A 24,707-nucleotide genomic window follows, 5' to 3' on the forward strand; every position below is an offset into this window, starting at 1 on the left:
CAACATGGCCAGATGTTGGGCATGCCTGGTGTTGACCAGTTTGGTGTTCCACTGTGTTGAAGGCTAACTGGCATCATCCGTCTCTCCCTCTTTCTTAAAAAAAAACCAAAACCACAACAACAACAACAACAAAAAAAACAAACAAAAAAACCCCCAAAAAAACCCAAAAACCAAAAAGTAAGAATATTGAAACAAAAAAAGCCACCGTTTTTGAGTAAGATGTCTGCATATTTTGCTTTTTTTTTTTGTTTTGTTTTTTTATTTCCCTTTCCGATGGTTTAGCGTTTAGGGCCCTTCACTTGACTCACTCTTTCCATGGTAACTATACACAATGCTGGCGATGGTACAAGTTGGCGGTAAGTGAAACAAAAGCGCTAGAGAAGAAGCTTTTTTCTTTTTTTTTCTTTTTAAATTTTTCTTAAAATTACAAAAAAAAATTAAGAAAGAAAAATCCATCTGCCATCTCACATTAACACTACGAAATGTGATTTGACTTGTTGTCCCCACCCACCTCCTTCCCCCTTCTCCCCCTTTTATTTTCAATGCTGTTGAGTAATGCCGCCTGGACTTTGGATGTACATATTGTTTTGTAGCAGTCTGAGCTGTTTGATTACTGACTTCATGGTGATTTCCCCTTGCACATCTTACTCAGAGTTACTGAACTCCAGTTTGGCTGGTTTTTATTAATGCACCCATTTCCTCTTCTCTCTCTCCTGCCCCTTCTTTCTGCTGCTCTTTCTATCTGAGACCTGTTTGTAGCTGTTACTGTTTGTTTTCTCTCTTTTTGTTTCTCCCCCCTCCCCAGTTTATTTCTTTACTAAGTTAAATGCAGCTGTTGGTCTCTTTGCTGACTGGTGGTTTCTGATCGGTTCTGGCAATTTTTCCTTTAAGTGCTTGTGTTGCACTTTGCTGTAGCAGCTGATTTCAGGCACTCGCTCCATCTAAATGATTGTTTGTGAGACCCTATCCCCTCACTCCTCCCCTCCCCACCCTCTGAATCAATTGTGGTGGTTTTTTTTCTTTTTCTTTTTTTATCTGTGTGTGTTTAACTGCATGCTCTCAGTCTCATCATTGTTGTTTCCCATTCTCTCTTTTTAAATGTGTAATGTTTCTATTGTTTTGGGGCTGAAACAAGAGTAAAATGTAGCTCTGGACTCCCCACCCTGTGTATGCTTGCCATCCATACATCTCAAGGGCCCGAGGCAGCTTTTATTTTTTCTTCTTCACCCTGGCCTCAATTCCCATTTGGCGTGGGATTTGGTAAATTATTGATGATACATAAGACTTCACCCTCCTTGCAGGAACTTTGAGGCTGTCTGACATGAGGCTGCAGTAACTTGGCTTCCAAACGAGTCCATCTTTTCTTTATCAGCGCCATCTCTGTGGTAACACCCCACTTGCTTGAGCAATCAAACTGCTTGGAACTATACAGGGCTCTGCAAAGAGGGTGGAGAGCACAATAAAACCAAAAAAAGACCCAGGTCTGCTGCTTTGTATTTCTTCTTTTTGCTCTGTGAGATATGTGACAAGGAAAAAATAATCTGGAAAAAGATTTTAAAATTATGGGGAAGAAATCAGTGAATATAGACCATCCAAACAGTTGGTGGTGTTCCAGAGACTTCCTCAAGCCTTGGGAGTTCAAATCTAAAGCTGATGGACTCCCAGCTACCTTTTTCTATCCAAAAGCATGCCTGCCAGAGACCTGCTGGGCCCCAATTCCAGCACTGAGCTTGAGAAACAGGTCAGTTTGTGTGTCACCTGGTTCAGTTCCCCTGCCCTGGGCTGCAGAAATTATTGCTGCCTCTTGAACAGAACCTGGACAAAACATCAAATTTTGCCCTTTGGATCACTGAGCTGTGAATAATCCTGTGCCAAAGGATGGCAGGGTGGTGGAGAATCTGCACTTTACTCTCGTTGGCCTTTTGTTTAATGCATAATTTTAAAATGCCACATTTAGCTGTAACTTTTATAATTAAATGGCAACTGTTAAAAGTAATTTAAAGATTGCATTAATGTAAAATTAATTTTTTTTGCTCAGAGAAATATACTGTGTGTGTGTGTATGTGTGGTATCTGAGTTTTCCACCATTTTCCCTAACGTTCTATGCTTCCTTCCCTCTCCTCCCCCTCCCCTTTCTTACTTTTAGGTTAACAACGCCACTGCACGAGTGATGACCAATAAGAAGATGGTCACACCTTACGCAAATGGTAAGAGAGACTGTTTGTACTACTGATGAGCTGAAACGTTTGAAGAAAGACGAAAGGGAAAAGTCATGACCTTTCCTCAGGACCAAAAGAAACCAACAAAACCCCACAAACCCTAATTTATTCTTCAGTATAACCTGAAAGTTTTTGTGGAGAAATACCATTTTCCAGATGGAGAAGTGGGGAGAAAGAGAAGTAGGGATATGCCTGATGTGGCCAAGCTAAGTAAAGATGCCAAGGAGTGATGAGTTGCCTGCCCTACTACTGCAAGCTGATGCTGTACAGGGGGATGTGCAGTGCTCCTTAGTCTCATTGCCATCATGTAGATACCTAAATATGAATGCAGAAGCATAACTTAAGATGCGTAATTAGCTATATCTCACTTTAGGTTCTGTCTGTAAAACTACAGCTGTCCCCAAGCAACCAGGAAAACAGAGGCTTTGCACTGCTTGTGTGCTCGCTTTTTGTTATGGATTTTGCTTGTGTTCAGTCATTTTCTAGTAAACTTAAATAGAGAAAGGCCAAGTTGTTTGGATAATGAAGAATCCTGTTTCATCGGGATATCTTGGTGGTTCTCTGTACAATAATTTTATTGCATAGGCATATATAGCATAAAAAGTCATTCTCCCAGCAGAAATGAATGCTGCTTTGATAAAGATTTTGAATCTGAGTCCTTGTCCTGAAACAGGCAGGAAAGTTCTTTTTGGTCTGAAAATGTTCCCAAACAGCTTCAGCAAGGCAGGAAACTGTGTACAGGTAGTTAGTTGCTAGTGTGAGAACCTTTTTTGATTATAACGTAAGACTCTGAAGTCAGAAGATAAAAATTTTATATGTGCCTCTGCTGCTAACTTGTTGAGTGGCTCCTGGCAAATAAATCTTATTTTGGGTGCAGAGCTGGGGAAACGGGGCCAGGCAAAAGGGCTGGGATTCTGAGTTTCAGTACCTAAAAGGATTTTGTAGCAAAAGGCAATGCAACCATGCTATATTGTCCTGAAAACAAGGGCCTAAAGTGTCATGCATGTGACTGTTTGGTAACAAAACTTTGTGTACTTATGAAACTGATAAGAGGCAAGAATATTTTGCTTTTGCAGCCAGCAGTTTAAAGCCAGCTTCAAACCTATGCAAAAGTACTTAGTATTAGGCCAGGCTTAGGGCATACTGACAAGTGGGTGTACAACTGTTAGTAAATTTGAGAGTTGATTCCCAGTCCACTTGTTGCAGCCACTGGAGCATTTTGCCATCAAGGTGGGCAGTGCAGCAGAAGCCTGCCTGTTCTTATAGAGGGAGCTTGCACTGCATCTCTCATTGATAACCTGCCAGCAGATGAAGGGATGCCGTTGATGGGCTGCAGTTCACAAAGTTTGATTTCTAGAGTGGTTTGAGGTGTTAAAGTTCAGTAAGTGCACCAGGGCTCCAAGACAGAGGAAGGGTATGGATTTATTTAAATAATAAAGCCTGTGTGATTCCTAGCTGAACAGCTGAGATCTTTCCTGAAAGGAATGCTTTGTGGAAGCTAACCCGATTATGTTGTTAGCTTTACACCCCTTCTCTCCCCTATTGGAGAGATGGAGGGGGAAAGGACAGATAGGTTTCTAGATCTGACTGGAAATATGTTCCTCCTCATACCCATAGTTTTTAACCCTATTCTCTTGTAGGGAATCATCTTATGTTGATGATTTGCAGTTCTTGCCAGTTATCCAGATTATATTAAAATCAGTTCTCTGTGAAGGCTTTCACCTGAAAAGCAGCACAAAGAAGACAGGAAATACTAAAATAACAGAGAGAAGAAAATGTGAGATGAATAGAATGCAAATTGTCTTTATGAACCATAGTTGTATAATGCAGTTAATGAGGAAATTCAGACACTTATTTTTCAGCAGTTCTCTAGGAAACAAGACAGAAGGGTGTTTTGAGAATTCAAGGCTATAGGTTGACTTGCCTGAGATGACAGTCTGGGCCAGTGGCTTTAGATAGGGCTTGGATCTGTGGTGTTCCCAGTAAAGGAGGGAGGAGTTGGCAGCAAGGTTCAGCAGGGAATGCCAGGTCGCATGGTGCTCACGGCGAATATGCGTATAAGGCAGTTGGCATTCCCTCAGCAGTGCCTCTGCCGTGCTGTGGATCAGCTGATGTTTTGCTGTTCCCTCTGATACAGCGACCTGTACCTAGAACTTGACATTAGAAAAAGGCAGTTGGCCTCCATCTACACCAAGGGGGATTGAGGCGAAGCAGAAATTGGAAAGAGCTATGCATGTGAAGCTGGGGGCGCATGCAAGAGACCGTTCCCCCTACCCATGCTGCCCGTTCCTTCTCTTGGTGTAGATTTTGGCATTCACTGCAGTCTTTGTTGTTTCAGGTTGGAAGTTGAGTCCTGTGGTTGGAGCGGTGTACGGCCCTGAGTTATATGCAGGTAGAGCTTAAGTAGACACTTCCACTTCTGCCATTTAACTGCAGTGGTGTTTGTTTATGTTCTTAATCTACTGTTTCTTTATAACCTTTTTATGGTTTTGTTTTGTTTTTTCTTTTTTTATTCTTTTTAAAATTAAAATAGCGTCCAGCTTTCAAGCAGATGTCTCGCTCGGCAATGACGCTGCAGTGCCCCTCTCAGGAAGGGGGGGTATTAACACTTACATTCCTTTAATCAGTAAGTAACCCCCATTGACCCCTATATTGTTACTGTGCTTGAGTTAACAATGACCTGTTACCCTTCTTCTCTCCAGTCTGTATAATATATACTTGAAAGGATGGGTCTCGCTGGGAATGAGTTCACCTCGAGCCAAAGTATACTGTGCAGTTGCTGTAACTTGTTCATCTGCAATGTGTTGCTGTACTACTGAATGTGTCTTTCTGAACAACGAGGAAGCTGCAGAACAAGGGGAGGGTGTCTGTGAGCAATAGGCCATTCTCTTGCCCCCCTGCCCTGCTTTAGAAATCGAAGAAACCAAACAGACAAATCCCTAAAGTACATATTATACAAGCTGCTAAACTGCAAGTCTGCAGGGCCCCTAGTGGCATGTACCTGGACGCACGTTGGGTTGGGTTTGGTTTATGCCCTGGGACTCATTCCCTCTCAGTATCTGATTATTACGTGTTTGCAGATGCCTGTGAGGTTTTACATCATTTCATCACGAGCCAGTTTACTCCAGTTTAAAGCGTAATAATATAGGCATCACTATATGTGGTGCTGGCTATTGGTCTCACTTGTTAAATGAAGGTGGGGACTCAGTAAACTGGCACTTTATGGGAAATTACTGCTGCTATTATATAGGCTATCTTGTCTTTCAGGCTTTAAAATGAACATACAGAGGATTGGGTGGCAAAGAGTGGGAGGGGAAAGGAGGGAAGAGACTGATGTAAGTTGGTTGACTTTAAGGGCCTCTTGACCAATTATTTTAAAGAGCCTCTGCAGTTTTGGAAGAACCGCGTGCTGTATTGATAGTAACTCCCCGCGCTTCTCAGACTCTAACCAGACTGCATGGCGGTGTCAGAAGGTGGGGGGATTTGAACCCTGTTTGGGGTGGGTAAGGCATGCCAAAACATTAACCTCTTGCATGCCAAGCCTCTCTGCAACCCTTCTCCCCCCAAAGGGCCATGGTGTAGAAGGAAGTCTGTATGGGATGCTTGCTGGGTTATAAGCATGTCCCTCTGCAGGATTGATGCAAAACGTCCCACTGCTGTGGAGCTATTGTGTCACTTTGTTTGAAGCAGGTGGTTGTTCTCTGGGAGAGACCTCAGATCCTTTTCACCTTCCACTTTGTCTGTCTTTACAGTTCCAGGCTTCCCCTATCCAACTGCAGCCACCACAGCAGCCGCGTTTCGGGGCGCCCATCTGAGGGGCCGAGGAAGGACAGTGTATGGGGCAGTCCGGGCGGTACCTCCCACAGCCATCCCTGCCTACCCAGGGTAAGCACAGGTCACAAGAGCAGAGTGCTCTGCACAACTGTGTCAAATAGCTAATCAGTTAACAAAAAAACCCTAAAATTGTCTGGATGGTGAGAGTCAAGATATTGCTAGTGCCAGAGCATTCTGCACATGATGGAATCCAGTGGGGGCAAATCTAAATTTTTCTGTGTTGAGTTTTTGATTGAAACAATTTTCAGTACTTGTGACAGCTTCAAGCGCTGATGAATTCCTTCTCATAATTTCTCAATTTGTCTATGGGGCGTTTGTCATCCATTGACCTAAATGTTATAGTGCTGCTGAGAAGGACACAAAGAGAGAAGATCTAAAATTCCTGAAAAGGTTCTGCTCTTTGCACTCCATTTGCGTTTTCATATCCCGGATTGAGGAATATTATCCATTACCTTCATGCCTCACCATCTGGCAGTAGGACACAGGAGAGCCAGTTACCCACAATGGATTTGCTTTCTTTGTTGGAGACGGTTTAAAAAGGTTTAAAACAAAGATTAATCAAGTCCATTAATTTAAAGCTGGGAGTGTTTGGGATGTAGGGAAAATAAAAGTGCAATGAAGCAGCAGTGAATGCATGGCCTTAGCATTCTTTGCCCTCAGACTTTTCACTAGTAATGCAGTGGAATAGATGCTGTTACAAAAGAATATTCCACTGTTTAAAAGTACAGGGAACTAGGTCCATATGTGAGTTTTGTTTGGGATTTTTGTTGGTTTGTGTAAATGTGATGGAATGACAGATAAATCAGCAAATCCCTTCCAAACTGTCTTTTTTTTGTTTCTGATTCTGAGGATGCTTTATTCATATTGTCTCAGGAGTTTTACTTGCCATATTTTCCAGACAATGTTCTCAGAAAGAACAGGAGTAGGAATGAATCCTCTGAGACAGAGAAGTGGACTGACCCTTTTTTTTTTTTTTCTTTAGACTAGGCCCAAAAGGGAAGAAAATAAATCACAAATCTTTTATTAAAAAGGAAGGTGGAATCCACACACATCAGTGCAGGGAGCTGGCCTGATAAACTTACAGCACCTTCAATAGCAGATTAAGTGGTGAGAGCTTCTGTGGCCCTTTCTTTTTAGAGTCCAGTCTGATATTTAAAGTGGAGCTCGAGGAAACAAGCTGCAGTGGTTGTGTATCTGCTAGATTTGCCGGAGAGCAAAACTGGACAATGTTTGTATTTAATTCGCCAGAAGACGTTAAATGAAACCTCCTGTCTGAATGTTGGTCTTCTGAACAGTGTTTCTTCTGGGTTTTCAGATCCACCTCTTTCTTCTACCACTTCTAGTTCATGTTATCCTCTAACCATAATCTCTGACCTACAACTAGTCTGTTGCTCTAAAAATAACCCAGTCAAGTTTTATTAGGAAGTGCTCCACAGCTAAACAGAGAAGCAAAGCTGAGCTAAGTGCTGCCGTCTAGCAGAATATGAAATATTTGCACCAGGGAGAGGAAATGTGCTCTTCACCCCTGGGAGTAATGGCTAAACTTTCTTAGCAAGAGGCTGTCATGAGTGGGGCACTGGGAGGGCTTGTCTTTGATATAAATCCAGCCTGAGTCCCTGTAAAAGGTTTATTTCCATTTGGAATATGGGCCAGGCTCCATTTATTAGCCATCCCAAATACTGTCTCATGTCTGTATTTACTTACATTGCATCAAGTTTTTTTAACCGTGCTGACTGACTCCATGTCTTCATGGGCAGGACACTATGTAGTATTTACAAGGGCAGCAGTAAGCAAGGCAGGTTCACACATGGCCCAGGACTGTCCCTATTCCAAGCACCGGGGTGTAATTAACTGCTGGTGTTTTTTGTCGTCTGAGTCTCCAAAAGATATTTTGTAGACCGAATTTGTTTCCTGGTGGAATCATACAAAATGTGCTGTTCAATTCCATGTTGCAGTAACCTGGACAGCCACTGCTCCATGTGGGCACTGTTGACCTCCATGGGGTCAGGGACAGGCATGTGTTCCTGACACCTTGCCCTGCATCAGTTAGTTTCTTCCTGGCCAGTGGAAAGATGACACTACAAGATCAGTCAGCAACACATGAGTGACCAAGACATAGTGAGTAATGTGGAAGAAGACAGTAAAGTAGGCTGCAGGTTAACTCAAACCTGGTGGAAGGAATTGGTTTTCACAAACCTCAGTGGTGTTTAAATTACAAAACTTAATGGTATCACTGCATTTGAGAGCTTAGCAGAATTTTAAAAATACAGAATATAGATTAATAAAAGCTCATTGGTATTGCCATACTGGATCAGACCTGAGGGCCATTCAGGTTAGAGTAAGTTTTGACAGTGTCAAGTGCTAGACCAGAGGAAGGTGCAAGAAATCATAGCTCTTAATGGTTTAATATTTATTTCAAGAACTCAAACTAAGATTTACCAATGTGTATGTGGAATTTCCATACTTTTGTATGGCTGTGGATGTTTATCCAGGGAAGGCAATCCATACCTCAGAAAGCAGTTGCTTAGACTCTTGGAGATGGTGTTAGATAGTCACCTGAGCCTGACTTTGAATACAAATACCACCTTCAGTTTATAACTGAGATACCACTCAGTAGAAATAAGGAGACCTCTGATATATAGCATGAGTAAAAACTGTACTGGAATATTGCCCTAATTTGTAGCAGCCACGCTTTTTAAATGAGAATGCTGACAAATTACACTTCAGACCAAAAGCTGTAAGAATTTAGATAGTGTGAAAAAACTTGCCTACTGTAAAACTCTGAAAGCTAAATAAGCTTGATAAATTTTATTTCTCAAACTGTAGGTTAGTCTTTGACTTGTTCATGGTCATTAAGTACCTATATGAAGAGTGGACTTGCCTTAGTAAAGAGTAATTTAGTCTAGGAGTGTAAATATATAGAGGATTCACAGGTTCAAAGCCACAGCAGATAAAAGATTAGGTACAAGGCAGCAGGGAGCTTTGGGGGTTTGGAGTGGTTTTTTGGTTCTTTTTACAGCACAGTCAACTGTGGTTGGTACACGTAAGTGATATGCTGGCTGCTTTACAAAACCAGCATAATTCTTTTTCCCGTGGATGTGTTTTAGCTCAGTTAGTGTGTTTTTTGCAGATGACACAGATTTGATGGGCTGCTGGACTGCTTTATGCTTCTGGTCAGGCTACATTACCAGAATGGCCTCTGTGGTTCTCAAATGATGGAATTCTCTCAGTTTTTGCAAGCATTAAGAAGCAACAAATATGGATATTCTAGCATATAAATAAACCTTGCTAAATTTCAACCCTGGGAGTTGATGTCAGTCAAGTCCTAACTAAAGGAGAGATGGAGGATGCACGTGTGCTTGGTTATTTTGATCCAAGAAGTCTTACTCTTACCTGTTATTAGTGTTCCTTGCAGTTTTCTCTGGAGAGCTGATGCTAGCATTTCTTGCTGACAGAAATAGTGGCCTGATCCAATGTGGTAATTCATCCAACTGATTGTGTTCGGAATAACTGTTAAACTGCTAACCTGTTCATAAACCAAGTCACTTCCTCTGTCATGCGTTTGCCTTTCCTGCAGGAGCAGGTGGAGTATCACTGCTAAAACACTCCTGGTCCTAGATAGAGAACCCAGCAATGTAAGTCACTGCCCCAGGAGCCAAATTCTTTGTTATGTGGTTGTAAAAATTTAGCTTCAACAAACATGATCTTATGGCCTGCTTCTCCCTGCTGAAGTGGCTCCCCTCTTCCTCTAACAAGGGTCTCTATCTTCATACCTGCTCCCAGCGCTCTTGGAGACTACAGTAACTTTGTCCATTGGGAATGGAGTGTACTTTTCCTGGGGAAGACAGCAAGACTAAATTATTCAAGCAGTAGCTAACATGGCAAGATTTTTTTTTTAATTTTATTTTATTTTTTAGTAATAGCATGCAGAATTTTGGCAAGATCTGCTGGGCTTTTTTTGCGTGTGTGTGCCTTACAATAGATGGGTGTCTGAGGGTGGCAGGCTCTTGGCAGCATTTCACATTTTATCTGATGAGTAAAAAATAATAGTCAAAAGAATAGCTAGTGTTCCATACCTTCTTTTTCCTTAATGCTATGGGTAAGTCATACACATCAGATCCATGAACATCACAGATGGTGGGGCTAATGCTTTTTAAAACCTTGAGCAAGTTTGTGCAGAGCTATTCAGAGGACAAAGCAGGAGGAAATTCCTCAGTATGTGACGCACAGGCTGAACTCAAATGGGTGGGGGGCATACCCTCTCTTCCTTCCTCATCCCTCCCCAACCCCTGTCCCCAGAGCAAGCTGCAGAGTCTTAAGCTAGTGAATGCTCTGGTAAGAGCAGCTCTTTGGGAACCCCAGGCTCTGTTCAACAGTTTTCCTGCTTGAAGTTCTGAGAGAAAGAAAACTATGGCTTAAAGCAGAAAAAGCACCATCCCATGGAAACCCTTCCAGTTGCTCCTTTCTGCTATGGAATAGGTTGTTACTACCAGGGACTCCCACTGCACCTTTCAATTCTCGGACCTTGGACCAGTCACCTAACCTTTTTAGCTCATTATCTCTGCTTGTGAAAGCAATGCATTGTGGGTATTTTTGGTTTTTTCTTTTCAATTACATTTCTCTGTGTTTACTTTGATCAGAATTGATTGACTTGTTTTCCTGAGGTGTTGCATCGGTTCTTTAAGATGCTGAATAATAATACTTTGCATGCTTGTGTGATCAGCCAAATCTTATCGCATGTCTAATGTGCAGGGTAAAAGCAGGTGATGTATGGATGTCAGAAACAAAGTCATGCAGCCCTGTGAAGCCTGAAATGTGTAATCAGGCACAAGTCTCTGAACCACACTTCCTGACATAGGTGATTCCAGCCCCAGTGGGATGCCTTCTGAGGGGCTCCTCAATTTCACAAACCCACTTCAGGAAGCCAATGTTTCCATGTGTTTAGGGGGTAACTAAAATCATTCCAGGAAAATAACCAAGAGTGGAGGTTTCTAAACCCTTGTTTCTCTTCTTCAGGACATCAGATCTTTTTGAGTCTATATTTATTGTACAAGATGGTGGTTCCCCTCCCTCTCTCCTTCGCATACTGTCTCCCCCTCTGCCCGCCCCTTCTCCCTTTGCATGCCATGGAAGATGACTTGGAGCCGTCTAGCGTGCGTGCGCACACACATTCTCTTGCTGATTTGCTCCTGCCAAAAGCCCAGGTTGTGGATTCATACATCACCTGCCTGTGTAAAACGCATGTGCATGCTGCCGTCCTCAATAACCGGAATGTGTTTTCTGTTCTTTTGTTTTTTGTTTTTTTGTTTTTTTGTTTTTGTGTGGATTTTCTGCAGTGTGGTTTACCAGGACGGATTTTACGGTGCTGACCTCTATGTAAGTACACACACCGGAGCCTTCTCGTCCCCAACCCCTGACAAGCCAGCCTTTTTTTGTTTTGTTTTCCTTTTCTTTTGGTTTGTTTGGTTTGGTTTGGTTTGTTTTTTTAAATATCATTTACTTTAATTTTCTTCTTCTTCCTTGTGGATATATATATTTATATATTTAGGAATGCAAGCATGCTTCTCTGTCACTGCGCTTGCCCCTGGGTGCAAGACCTAAGCCTTTGGGTTTCCTGATCATTGCCAGGGTCAGTTCACTGGGTGTCCTGTCCCCCACACACACACTGGTACTAATCAGCCTGAGAGACGACTAGCAAATTAAAATTTCTCTCAACACTTCTCTCATAATTTGGATATAAAAATAACAGGACTGGTTTAGCCTCAGACCTTCCCTTTCCTTCTCCCCCTTCACCCTCCCCTTTCTCTTCCCTCTTGGGGCCCTTTCAGGTTTGATTTGTGCAGCCCACACTAAACTGCGCAAGCTGTATGTTTAAAAATGTTCATGTGCCACTGGGATGTGGAGATTATCCCTTTGGGGAAGACACTGGGACTGATTAAAAATGGAGACTGAGATGCTAGAGTGAAAACTGACATCTCATTTTGCTAGTAGAAATGGTACCTAAATAGGCTAGATTCTCTCATCTCTTTGGGGAATTGTAGAGTACAAATATACTGAGATGTTCAGTTACAAGAGTCAGCAGCCTCCTCCTGTCTGGGAATTAGCTGTGATACCATGGGAGACTTTGTCCTGTCATTGTCTTTGTCCTACCCAGTCAGTCTGTATTGCAAATCTCCAGGGCATCTATGTTTACCTAGGTGGGTTGTAGATTGAGGTATTTGAACTGGCCAGTGAGAAAAGTGGGAGAGGGAGAACTGTTGCAGAGCAGGAATATGCCTTTCAAAGCAAATATGTTCAGGTTCACTACTGCCATTGCAACTTGTGGCCTGCCTAGCTTTAGCGGAGTTTCCTTTTGTGATGTTGTAGGTCATAGCTCTTTGGAGCTGGGGAGGTTTTGTACTGGGTAGTGGCACAGTTGTCAGCATGAATTTCACATTCCCATTCCTTTGAAGGTGTTATTCCTGACATTTATAAAGAGAATCCTGGGGTTATACTCGGGATAATGGATGGAACTAGCTTTTGGATTTTGTTGGCTTATGTAGAGGATCAAGTCTTGTAAAGGTGCTTTTCTCAGCCCAGGTACACCAGTTGGAAGATGTGTTCTCTGAGCATAGAGATACTGGGTGCATTTCTTCATTCTTACACATACTGTTGTGTGTGCAGTCCTTTAAAAATTGATCTGCCCAGTCAAGTGTTTCTTTATAAAACTGTGTCAAGGACAACAGAAGATTCTGGGTTTTCCTGCTTCACGTCTAAAACACTAGCTTTACCCACCACTCACTTTGCTACAGCAAGTAACCAAGAAAATGAGTGATGCTTAGTGCCTCTTCCTCAGTGTGGCGTTTAAGAGTCTGCCACATTGAAAGGAAAGACTGGCCAGGGTTACTCCCTGCTTCTTTTGAGAAAGCTCCTTCAGAGCTTCTGTTGCAGGTGGGGAGAGAGGCTTATTTAACATGTTTTAAGGACAGAGACTTCAGTAATGAAGAATATCCGTAACGACTTGGTGCTGCAGTGCGCTACCATCAAGTAACACAAAAGCAAGCCCCCAACTCAGGTTAGAACCATTAGGTGGACTTCTGATGACTGCTGTTGGTGGCTATGGTCTCTCTGTCAGAAAGCAGACTGATAGAAGAGGGGACTCCATCAAGGTAGATGGTGGTGCTTTTCCCTATGTTATTGCTGCTCAAAGCCCTCCAGTGGAGCTCAGGAAAAGTTATCATAATCCAAACTTGAAATTGCCTTTCCAAACAATTTCTTTGTCACAGGTGGAATGATTGCAGTGTCCCTGTGCCTCACTGATTTGTCGTGCTTTTCACTGCAGTGCTTCCATCCCTCTGGTTGGTGATAGACTTGTCCAGATTCCAGAAGGGATGGCAGAGGTTACTTCAGTTAGGACTGGGGGCAAGTTAAATTGCGATTCTCTTAGGATGTCTGAGCCCATAGGGTTGTGTGAAGGAAGGGTAGAAAAAGGAGCTAAGCTGGCAGGGAGTGGTTAGTCGTAGGCAAGATGAAAGGGAAGTGTCCCAAGTTTGGGCTGCTTTTTCTGCATATATGCTATGCACCGATTTCTCATTTTCCTCCTCCTCCTTTTCCTCACTCCTTTTTTCTTTCCTGGGGCAACCATCCTGCTAGCCATTTCTTCTATGAAGAAGGCATTCCATCTGTTGTTGGATGCGTCCCACTCTGGCAAGACACCTGAATTGATAAAACAACCTGCCCCAGGATGCAGAGGGCTTCATTTCGGATCATAAGAAAGGTTATCTTTCTTCTACAATGGGGTCAATCTGGGTGGTGGGGGGGGAAACCCAAACAAACCCACCCATGCGAAGACCGCTCCTGCCTGTGAAAAGCGTGCTTGCATCCACTGGAAAGAAAAGGCTGGTGAGCCCCGCTGCGGGCTGTTTGTATGATTGTTTCTTTCCACAGCTGTGTTTTTTTGAACTGCTCTTCCTGTGTTCTGTTATAGAATAGTCTTACAGGAACCAATCATTAGCGCTAAAATACCTCAGGTAGGAGTGCCAGTGTGACCTGCCAACCAATCAGATTGTGGATTGCAGTGGAACAAACTGAATTATACTAACCATTCCAGCACCACATTAGAGATGGGAACAGAGGCTTTTTTAGGGCAGCGCAGACTCACGTGTGATCCAAGCCCCCGCTGTAGCAGGGTGGCGTGTGTCCAGATTTCATACTGAGTGGCATTTCATTCAAAATAAAAAAACCCAAACCAAAACAACAAAAACTAAAAAAAACCAACAAAACATAAATTCAGTGGAAGGGTTAACAAGGTCATGCTTGTCCCATTACCATGTTAGAAGCACCTGCTGCAATGGACACCGTTGTCCTGTCACCTCTTTTAATTCATTCATGTTCATTCCTGGTGCACATATGCCACCCTTCTAATGTAGAAATACCAGAAGGGGTTCTAGCCCTTTCTGATTCTTAAAATCTGTTATATGGCAGTTTGGGGGTGGAGAAGACACATTTGAGAGATGACAAATAGAAGATCCTAAAATTGGGCTTGCTGCCTAAACTTGGCAGGTGGTCAAATGTATCTAACTGGTACCATGAGTTACACATTTCTCCAGGGTTATGTGTATGCTTGTGCCTTAGGGGTATTAAGGCTCTTTGAAGTAAAGAGGGCCAGCAACATACTTTGTGTGCCTGTCTAAGGCAGGAAGGGAAAAAAAAAAGGGAGGCTTATACCATAGGATATACTGGCATAGTAAGCTGTAGTGTTGGATTTCCTCCCCTCTTTGGATTGATCACCTAATATGGACCTGAAGAGTGGAAGAGAAGATGGACTTATTTTGAGCTGAATTGCATTGTGCTCATTTATGTACATTAACATGCTCAGTAATTGGAATGCTGCTTTAGTTGGGATTGCAGCTTCCTGTGTATGTTGTTCTTCCATGTTTGTATTATTTCAGAGAATATAAGACAGTACTGAAAAAGCTGTCATCTAACATTAAAGAAGGATTTTTTTAAAAAAAAATTGCTTTGTTGATGAGCCAAGGACAGTAACATCACAGAAGAGTCATTTTAAATTTGGGCTTTTCTGAATACCTGACTAATACAGGCAGTTGAGGTCTGAAGGCTCAAGTGCTACATGGGGAAAGGGTTCAGCATAGTCCCAGCAACACTGGCCAGATAGCCAGAGAAAGAGAACTTTGAATTAATATAAGCAACATCTAGGCTTGTATTCTTCTCTCACATGTTCCCTGGACAATCCAAAAGCCTGTATAATCTTGATTTGCACAGTCCTTTTGGTTGTCACTGCCCAGTAAAAATGCATAAGCCTTCTCATTAGTTCCTGTTTCCTTGTGGAGGCAGTGATTAAACTGTCCCAATGATGGAAAGGTCTCTCTTTGCAAGCAGCTCAGACAGACTCATCTCTTTTGAGATGAGGCTAAAGATTTTAAAAAACTGAACCTAGGTGGGTCCCTGTGGAATCAAATAGATGGAGTGGGAGTTTGCATGGCTGTCCTGGGTTTCAGGCACTCTGTCCCTCAGTGGTGTCTTCTGTTGCAGTTTGGCTGTGTGGCACTGGAGGAATGTGGTGAAGCTAGCAAGGGCCTTTTTTTTTAAATAATTATTTATTTAATTGGGAAACATGATTGTTCCTCTTAATTGCAGATGCTCTACTCTGTTATAGTTTATATTTACTGGTGTACCTGAAGCGAGCGGCACCAGAAATCACTAGGGGTTTTAAGACTGTGCAGCTGAGGTTACGGATGAGCTCTGCATATCAGTTAAAAGTTCTGTGTGAACAGGAATAGCAGGACAAAATATCTGATGCATTGGACAAACTGAGCAGGGCTTTAGATACATTTATGGAATTATGTAGGTGGGCACTGGGTTATGGAGAACAGGAGCATCAGCTGGATGAGGCAACTGTACAGTGTCTGCTTTGCTCTGTACAGGTCTCAGAGCTTGGTGAAAGGATTTATGAAATAATGAATAATAGTTGCAATAGTTCCTCCTCTTTCCTTCACCCTGTTTTGGTGTATTTGGACCTGCTGGTCGTGCTAAATACATCCCTGTGTCAGAAATCTCCCAGCTGTCCCCACTCATTGCTCCTATGACAGGAATGCACCATGGCCATTATAATCCCCATTTTTGGTTTTATTTGAAGTACACATAAGTAGACTTTGCAGATCGCTTTGAACTGAGCAGGTCTGCCTGTACGTGTGTACCTCTATCCTGAGATTTTTTTGGTTTTTTTCCTTTTTTAAATAACCAGTAGCTTCAATTTTGCATCAGTGCATGGTTAAAAAGCAATACACGTCAGCTATTTCTTAACTTCATTTCTCCAATGAATTATTTCTCCTGTTTTTTTTTTTTTCTTTTTGTTTGTTGTGCAGTTGACTGAAGAAATGTTAACATCCCGCTCTAAATCTCTCAGTGGAGTCTCTGTTCCCTTCTCTGATATAACAGATGGGTTATTGCTTGTTATAATTATTAACATTGTGGTGTGGGACAGGGCTAGGGTGGGAGCCATTTTGGGGGGCGAGGGCGGGAGGCTGCGGGAGTCGTTGAGGTTGGAATGTTAACTCCGGTGGTGACTGACTGTTTCCGTAATAGCAGGTTGTTGTGGCTGCACGCTCTAGTACTTGAGGCTGTGTACTTCACTGAGCTTGTGGTAGAGCCTAGGGCGAACTGCTGTCCCAAGAGAATGCTGGGATGGATAGAACTAGCCAATATGAGTCTGAACGTGGTGACTTTGCTGGTTGTTCTAGCTCCAGATGTCAGCATGCTTAGTTTTTAATTTTGATTAATAAATGTTACGCCATTCCCCCCCCCACACCTGATTCCAACCCTTCTTTTCTTCTTCTTTTTTTTTTTTGTTTTGGTTTGGTTTGTTTTTGTTTCTTTTTCCTTTATGAGAGACATGAGTTAAAAGATAATTACATGATAAGCCTTTTTGGTTTCAAACTGCATCTTGCTGTCATGTTCAGAGTATGTGCCAGGCACATTTGAAGTGGCTTCTGATCAGAAATGTGACTGGCAAGTGTGGGGCAGAGTGGGAATCAGGGTGCATGCTGAAGTCAGCTGCCCTGCAGAGGGTGGTGCCAGGACAAAGTGCCTCTTAGCTGTGCCCAAGTAACAGATCAAGGGTTCAGGAAGCTGATAAACCTAAGGGAATAACTCAATAACAATGATATGAAGTCTTGTTTTAATTTGGTGAGATCGCTGAAGGTTTGGTTTGGATTAAGGCTGCACCTCATTGCAGTTGCCTCCATCGTGTTTTGGAGGTGGAAATAATGGTGCAGTGATACCATGGCAAAACCAAGCTAAGCATCCCCAAACCATCAATCCACAATGCAGAGTTTGAAACAGCCAGGTGAGATTAAAAGGGCAAAACTGCAACATGATACCTCTTCCAGGTCATGTGATGATGTTTCACAGGTGTAGATCTGTGTTGCTTTTTCTTCTGTTAACTAGAAAATTGAAGAGGCTGCAGGTCCTTTTCCTCTGGAGTAGGAAAGGGTCTGCAAACATGTTTTTGATAGCATGTTAGCCTCCATGGGACTAATGCAGGCCCCACAAAAGCAACCAAAATTAGTTTAAAATCATTATTTCTAATTTAAAAGCTACCTAGCCCCGAAACTGAGCACTGCTGAGCAAACACAGTTCTTTGGTAGAGCTGATCTTGTACTCTTAGTTACATATGTGCAAAGGATGTATAAGTGGTAGAGGTATGTTGAGCTGATTCTGGAGGTGAAGAGCATAACTCTGCCTTCTGCTCCTTCAAACCCTGAAATTTGGAAGAAAAAAAGAAAAAAAAGGCCAGAAACAATCTGGAATTTTCTGATTTTTTTTTAATGACTCATTGTGTTTCAAGCAAGTTAAAGCCATGGTTCATTTACCATACCCCCTTCCCCTGTAAGTTAACAAAAATGTGTTCAGAAGTGTCCAGTAAGAAAAGACCTAACCAGGGCTTCAGAGTCCCCTTTGCTTCCTGCTGTGCCACCTTTGCCCCTGAAAGGTGGCTGGCCTTGACCCTTCAGTATTGCAGGGTGTGCAGAGCCTGGGCCAAGCCTTGCTCTGCCCCAGGAGCTCCTTGTGGGAGTTCCAGGAGAAGACTCACAGGTCTTTCTCTGAGTCAGGATTCATGTTTTGCCAACACAGCTGTAAGCACATTTTTAGTAACTACCTCTGCTCAGTGTAAGCCCCTTTGCTACAGTGTGTAGCATGGGCAGAAAAGCAGCAGCAGTACAGACTGCTCTGGAATAATTTCCCTTGACCTGTGTCCTTTTCACATGGAGGGGAAGGTAGAACAGTCTGATTGACTTCCATGTCAGTTTGCTTGTTGACAGCCCTGAACCCACTAGGGACTGTCTTCTCTGACCGTCTTTTCCTGACTGCTCTTTGGCTTCTCTGGCTATTGATACTTTTGCACATGTGGACTAAATTAAATTCTAGCCTTTTGTGTTTTCCTGGCTTAAAAAGAGATAGAGGGGTAAAAAATAATAATAAATAAATGCAGGAATTTCTCTGAATGATCCCCTTTCTAAAATACACACTTCACAGAAAGTGTCCACCTCTAATTTCTCCAGCTTAAGAGGAAGGGACCATCAAAATTACGTTACATGCAAGATTTCAGGTCTGTTCTGGTTTTCAGTTCCTCCATGCCAAATTGCATTTTCTGCAGGGTTATAACCATGCTGAGTCTTCTTCAGTGTATTTTTTCTGCTAAACAGGGTAGTGGAAGAGCCTCCCTGGTCCTTCTAAGGAAAGGAATATACATGAGTTAATGGGTGATGCTTGCGATAGACAAGACATGGGAGCTGATGCAGTTTGAAATACTTCCTCTCCTTGTGATGTGTGTGACTTTTATTTAAATTTCATTTTTTATGCTCTGCGTGGGTGGACAGGTATCTGTAAAGTCAGTTCTCTTCTCTCCTGCAGGGTGGATACGCAGCCTACAGATATGCACAGCCTGCTACTGCAACAGCAGCCACAGCCGCTGCAGCCGCTGCAGCAGCTTACAGCGATGGGTATGTAAGGGGCAGGTGTCCACGGGGGCTAGCTTGCTGTGCTCAGGGATTCAAGAAGCATCGATCCATTACAGAACTTCTACTTCTTTCCCTCATTTTTTGGTCTTTCTTGCACTCGCATGCGCACACATGCATGGACAACCCAACACGAAAGACTTGAATGCACGGTCTCTACTCCCAGACAGTATTGCCCTCCAGTGTATGTGAGCTGGCACAAATCCTACCCTCTTCCCTATCCTTGTGATTCTCTGCACAAAGGAGGCATTGCGGTTACAGCCTCAGAGTCAGAGATCTGGCTTTCCTTGCTCTGTGACTCTGGGCAGGCTGCTTAATCACTGGGTGCGTTCTTTCCCCATCCATAAAGAAAAAATGACTCAGCTCATGCAGTGCTCTAGGATGCTGTAACATGCAGCTCTGAATAGATACAAAGGATTGTCATCATCAGAGTGCTTGCCTTAAGATTTTTCATCTCCTGTGCAGTGAGGCCGTGTTTTAATCCTAGCACATGCGAGACCATTAAAGTTTATGCTCTCTTTTCATTATGGAGAATCCCTCACTGCTTTCCATGTAGCAGCTGTTACCGTGCCAGTAGCGCTAGCGCCAGCAGTCACTCTCCTCCCAAATTGCATCACGTGAGGTAAGGGATATACTAGCTGTCATTTCAAAGGTGATGACCTCTTCCCTACAGGTCAAGCTCATGGCTTCTACCATATACCTCCATGCAGGCCGTTCTCTTGCCCATCTCATACCGATGCATGGCAGCATGCCCATAGGTTCTCTTCACAGAGAGGCTGCCTGCGTGCCTGTGTGTGCATGTGTGCATACATGTGTGTGGAAGGGCATGCTGCTTCTTCCATTACCTGTGGTCAGACAGCTATTTCTCTGCCCCTCCCGAGTGACTTTTTTTTTTTCTTTTTATATCTTTTCTCCCTCTCTTCAGTTATGGCAGGGTGTACACAGCAGATCCTTACCATGCCCTTGCCCCTGCCGCTAGCTACGGAGTTGGCGCTGTGGTAAGTGGGATTTTCTTTCTTGTGCTGTTTCTCATTTCCAGCGTGGGGAACAGCTGTTCACTGGGTACAAGGGAGTGAAACTTCACCCAGAAAGACTTTTGTGTTGAGGGAGGAGGTCCTTAGCTGCAATGCTGGGTTCCCAGTTGTTCTGCATTTGTATGTGTGTGTGCACTAGGAAAGGAACCAGGTTGTAGGAGGCCAGTTATTACTTGGTCTTGCACATCAGCCATGTGCAAGAATGAATGAATGAATGAAACAATGAAAAACGAAAATTAAAACTGACCAGAAGTGCCAGGAGCCAGAACACTGCTGGTGAATGAGTAGAACTGTATCAAAGTGATATATAGAGCAAAAATCAGCAATAGTTTGAGATTCAATACACCCTTTTGTGCCATTTTCAGTTGTAGGAATCAAGGGAATAAGTTGTTCTTGTGACATCTTGCAGCAGAGCTGCTTCACTTGGTTCCCTCTTCCACTAGTGGAAGGATGCGGTGTCCTGCCTGCCAGCAGTAGTTACACAAGGGTAGAAATGAGGTATGCTGGCATCAGAGAGGAGTGGAGCAGCTTGCTGAAAACACACGCTTGCCCATCTGCTAGCCAGCGCAGTAGCTAAGTTGTTGCAGAGGCTGGAATACAAATGTGTTCAGAGAAAAAGACACCTAAAAATAGATAACTGCAGTGTAGCACCTCTGTTTGAGCCTCAGCTCATCATGTGGATTCTCTTTAGGGTCAGTGAGGGAAAAGCAGGTGATTCTAGGGTACCTGGTCATCATATCACCCTAAGGTGAGGTAAAGAGCATCCTAGAAGTCCTGGTGTCTGCTATCTATTTATAAAGGCAGCCTAAAAAAGTAGCTTGAGGTTAGGACTCGTGAGTCCCCTCTCTGGTACTGAGCTCCCTTCCACAAGACTTGCCAAACTTCACCTCCAGCTTGGCTGGCCATGAGCATGTTCTCCTAAGCCACGCCTTTGGATTTGCAGACAGAGTTCTCTCTTGCTTCTTAGAGGTGCTGATGGTGGTGGGCCAGTGTCAGGACAGGTCCATTGGTCCTTCCAAAAGCATTTGGGTGCTGTCCTGGGTATCACTTCACAGTTCTCCTAACAACCTTTTCTTCTCCCGTTTCATTTCTACAGGCGAGTTTATACCGAGGTGGCTACAGCCGATTTGCCCCCTACTGAAGTGACGTGAGCCCCCTGCAAGTGGGACAGCCCCCCCAAGTCATGAGGCCTGGCTATTGCAATATTTACTAGTAGAGGAACTCTATAGCAAGTCGAGGAGGAAAAACAAAAAAAACAAAAGAGAAAATACTTTTTTATACCTCACTATGTTCTTTGAATATGTATTTTTTTCCTTTAAATTTCTGCCTTTAATTCTTTTGTTCCAAAGATTGTGCTTTTCTTTTTTTTGTTTTGGTTTTTTTTGTTTTCATTTTTGGTTTTTTTTTTTAAACTGTGGTAAAAATAATGCATTTCCGTGTCTGTATGTTGGTGCATAGCTTATCCTACCAATCACGGAAAAGGCAATTAGTGATAAGAAAAGCGGTTAGAAACTGATATCATGCAATTAATCAGGAACACGCAGACAGAGTTACTTTCCTGGGTCTGGTGCTTGGTGCCTGTGAGACAGAAGGACGTGAGGGACAAGTCTTCACCTGCCGTGTTTCTGGTCTGCAGAAGGAAGCACTCTTTGCCTGCGGCTGGGACCTAAATGCTGGTGGGAAATAGTCATTTACATTTGGAAATGGGGGAAATGCAGAGACTTTCCTCGTTCCTGTCATCATCTGACGCGCACAGGTTTGGGACAGCTTCAGCAGCGTCAGAATTTTAGACTTCACAAGAGAAGAGTCCCTCAACCTGCTCTAAGACTTCTGCTGTTATCTGCTGTATAGGGGACAAGACTTTGGAAGAAGTTTTTGATGAGGATGACCTTTCCCCCACACACAGAACTTTTCCTAGCTGATCGTTGTCCATTGCTGGTGGCTATAATTATCTTAGTTTTCATTCCTCCTTTTCAAGATCTTTCTCCCTTGCTGTCCCATTCCTCGAGGAGTGGCAGATGCAGGATCAGGCAGAGTACCTCTGCTGCAGATAGCAAGTGGTTAAACTTGCAGAGGTGAAGCACGTGCAGCCTTGCAGAGGAAAAAAGTTAGCAGAAGAGTCGAGCATAGCAGATGCTCTGAGGCCCAGCGTGCAAGGTCTCTGCTCCTGTTCATCCTGAGCTGCTTAGGTGCTTCTGCAAGTAATCTATTTCAAACAACATGAGTAAGGTAAAAACAGTCATGTATAAGCTACTTGAGGTGAGGGACAAGCATGTGGATTTGTGTGGGGGAAGAGGATCTTTTATATCTAAATGTGATCCTGAAGTAGTTTTGTTTCTGGCAGAAGCAGTTTGTGCAAGCTCTGAATTCATAGGAACTTCCTACCACAAGCTATTTCAGGTCCTTACATAGCTGCATTGGAGCCCCTGGGTTTGTTTTGCCCAGCCTTTCGTAGAAAGTTGTGCACCTGGTCTGCTGAGTCCATATAGACACTACATATTAGAAGAAGCATAGAGACTATTTAGCAGAAGGCTCCACAACTCCCAAGACCACCTCCCTTCTGCTCCCACATACAGCAAATTTGCTATGTTTCAAAGATAGCACATTTAGATGACAGTATGAGCTGTGGTGTGATGGGGAGTTGCTGCTCTCCAGACCTCCCTGCTCAGCTGCCAGCTCTTGGAGTGCTCCCAGTAACCCTGGTGGTTAGAGGCAGGCCTCTTACCCACCTGGTAGAGAGGTGCAGAACCGTAACTTTATTAGGCTGCCTCAACTCCATCAGTTGGTGCTGGGGTGAGCCACCAACCCCAGAAGAGCGGCTTGGAGTGTGGGTTTGTTGGTGAAGCCTTTCCAACTTCTGTTGTACACATGCTTCTCCATCCACCACTGATACAGAATAGGAAACTTCCTGCATTTAACACTAAGCAACATCACCAAGCGGAGGTTCCGCTCCTGGGGAGGTGTCCTGGCCCAGCCACACGCAACCACACGTGTTTTTAGCTCTTCCCCAGTGACACATGGAGCCTCTCTGTGCACAGCACCTCTAATGGGAAGAATGGGGAAGCCATTAGTTAAGCTAGAGATGCTGAAGCAATTGATTCTATGGAGGAATAGACAGATAAAGAGGACACCAAACTGCCAGCCTGTTGGCCACTTTTTTTTTCTGGTTTTATTGTTGGTTTTTTACTTTTTTTTTCCCCAAGCCAAAGTTTGGTTTGTTGCTGTTATGACAATTTTTTTGTTGTTTGTATATAAATATTTTAGCTTGAAAATGGGGTGGGGGGGAACAGGGTGTTGGGGCTTTCATAAAATCTAGGAAATGAGGGGGACTCGGAGTGTTTGGGGGCTTTTACTGCCTGAGTTGGGGTTGAAGAGGCAGGACTTGTGGTACAAATAGTTATATTCAAGGGGAGCCATTTCCACTGAAGGGCAGCCGGGGTACTTGAGGAGCTGGGATGCAGCAAAAGCCTCTACTGGACTTGTTCTACCGCTGTAAATGGAGGGCCTGAGTGAGGCCATCCCTTCCCGTGCCCGCAGACAGTTCCTCAGGCAGCAGGTCTGCAGGCTGTGGGCAGAGGAGTGCAGCTTGCAGAGCACCCCTGGGGGTGCTGCTCCCCCCCCGCTGCCCCTCTCCTGTGTTCAGTTCAGCTGGTTCTGACTGCGGCTCCTGAAAAGCTGGGTTCTCCCTCCCTGAGTGCCCTCCCCTGCCCCGGCAGTGCTGCCTGCAATCCCTGCCTGCCACTTGGCCTCTCTGGAAGTAGGGAGGCCAGCCCCATTTCTGCCTCCAAGCAGAGTCTATGCATGGCAGCTTCAGCCCGCCCGAGTATATTTTAGGAATGTGAGGGGGTTAGTGCAGAAGCACCCAACCTTTGTGGGACTGTGGTCCCCTGATCTCTGAGTAATACCTGCTCTAAGACCATCCAGTCTGATTCCTCTTGTACCTGAGCCTGGTCTACTCTGGTCACTCCCTGCCAGGCTCCTCTGGTGCATTAACCAGCCAGTGTCTCCATGACTCCATAGTTAGTGCTGCCAGATCCCTGCTAAGGGAGCTTGATAGCCCGGCTTCCTGCTCTCAGCAGTGAGCTGCAGAGGGGACACTGGGACACTTGCATGGCTGGGAGCCAGAGGTAGCTCACTGGTTCTAGGTGTCCGGAGCACCAGACCTCCCAAAAACTTGCATGCCAGCTGGAATTTTGCAGCAAGGTTTCTTGAGTGAGTGTTGTGCCATGACAGGAGAGCTCTTTAGCCTTTCTTCCCTGTTGGCGAACAACAGCTCTAGTTTCGCTCTGATGTGTTATAAACTGACTAGAGACGCTTTCAGAGTAGCCAAGCCGTGGCTATATCCATCTTCTGAAGAAGTGAGGACAAAGCCTATATCTCCCTATGCAAAAAGAATTACGTTTAATAAATTAAACTGGGCCCTGGCTTATTTGAATGATGGCAGCTAGTGCTTGCCCCTGTGATGGGTCTGCAATCACAGGTCCCTTGCAAAGCAGGGTTTGGCTTTCTGAGGGAAACCACACAGGCAGCATGGCAAATAGCTTGCTGTTTGTCACCTTCTAGTCTGGTGGCATCTGGGATTCCTCTTGATGCAGAATTAAAAA

At 43.9% G+C, this 24,707-nt stretch overlaps 1 protein-coding gene across 7 annotated transcripts in view; it reads left to right on the forward strand.

The window, feature by feature from the left end:
* The window catches only part of RBFOX2 (RNA binding fox-1 homolog 2), a 109,353-nt gene extending 87,962 nt beyond the window's left edge, over nucleotides 1-21,391 (forward strand). For 4 of the 7 annotated variants that reach the window (XM_027680355.1, XM_027680352.1, XM_027680351.1 and 1 more), the window contains exons 6-13: nucleotides 2,147-2,207; nucleotides 4,558-4,611; nucleotides 4,753-4,845; nucleotides 5,972-6,104; nucleotides 14,020-14,062; nucleotides 18,966-19,054; nucleotides 19,995-20,067; nucleotides 21,200-21,391. In XM_027680355.1, coding sequence (XP_027536156.1) covers nucleotides 2,147-2,207; nucleotides 4,558-4,611; nucleotides 4,753-4,845; nucleotides 5,972-6,104; nucleotides 14,020-14,062; nucleotides 18,966-19,054; nucleotides 19,995-20,067; nucleotides 21,200-21,244 — 591 coding nt within the window. In that variant the 3' untranslated portion in view covers nucleotides 21,245-21,391. The other 3 variants (XR_003533706.1, XR_003533704.1, XM_027680354.1) reach the window with 3 other exon arrangements.
* Nucleotides 21,392-24,707: the final 3,316 nt, after the last annotated feature.

The sequence above is a fragment of the Neopelma chrysocephalum genome, unplaced genomic scaffold, assembly GCF_003984885.1.
Source record: "Neopelma chrysocephalum unplaced genomic scaffold, ASM398488v2 Primary Assembly neopelma1_59, whole genome shotgun sequence".
Lineage (NCBI taxonomy): Eukaryota > Metazoa > Chordata > Aves > Passeriformes > Pipridae > Neopelma > Neopelma chrysocephalum.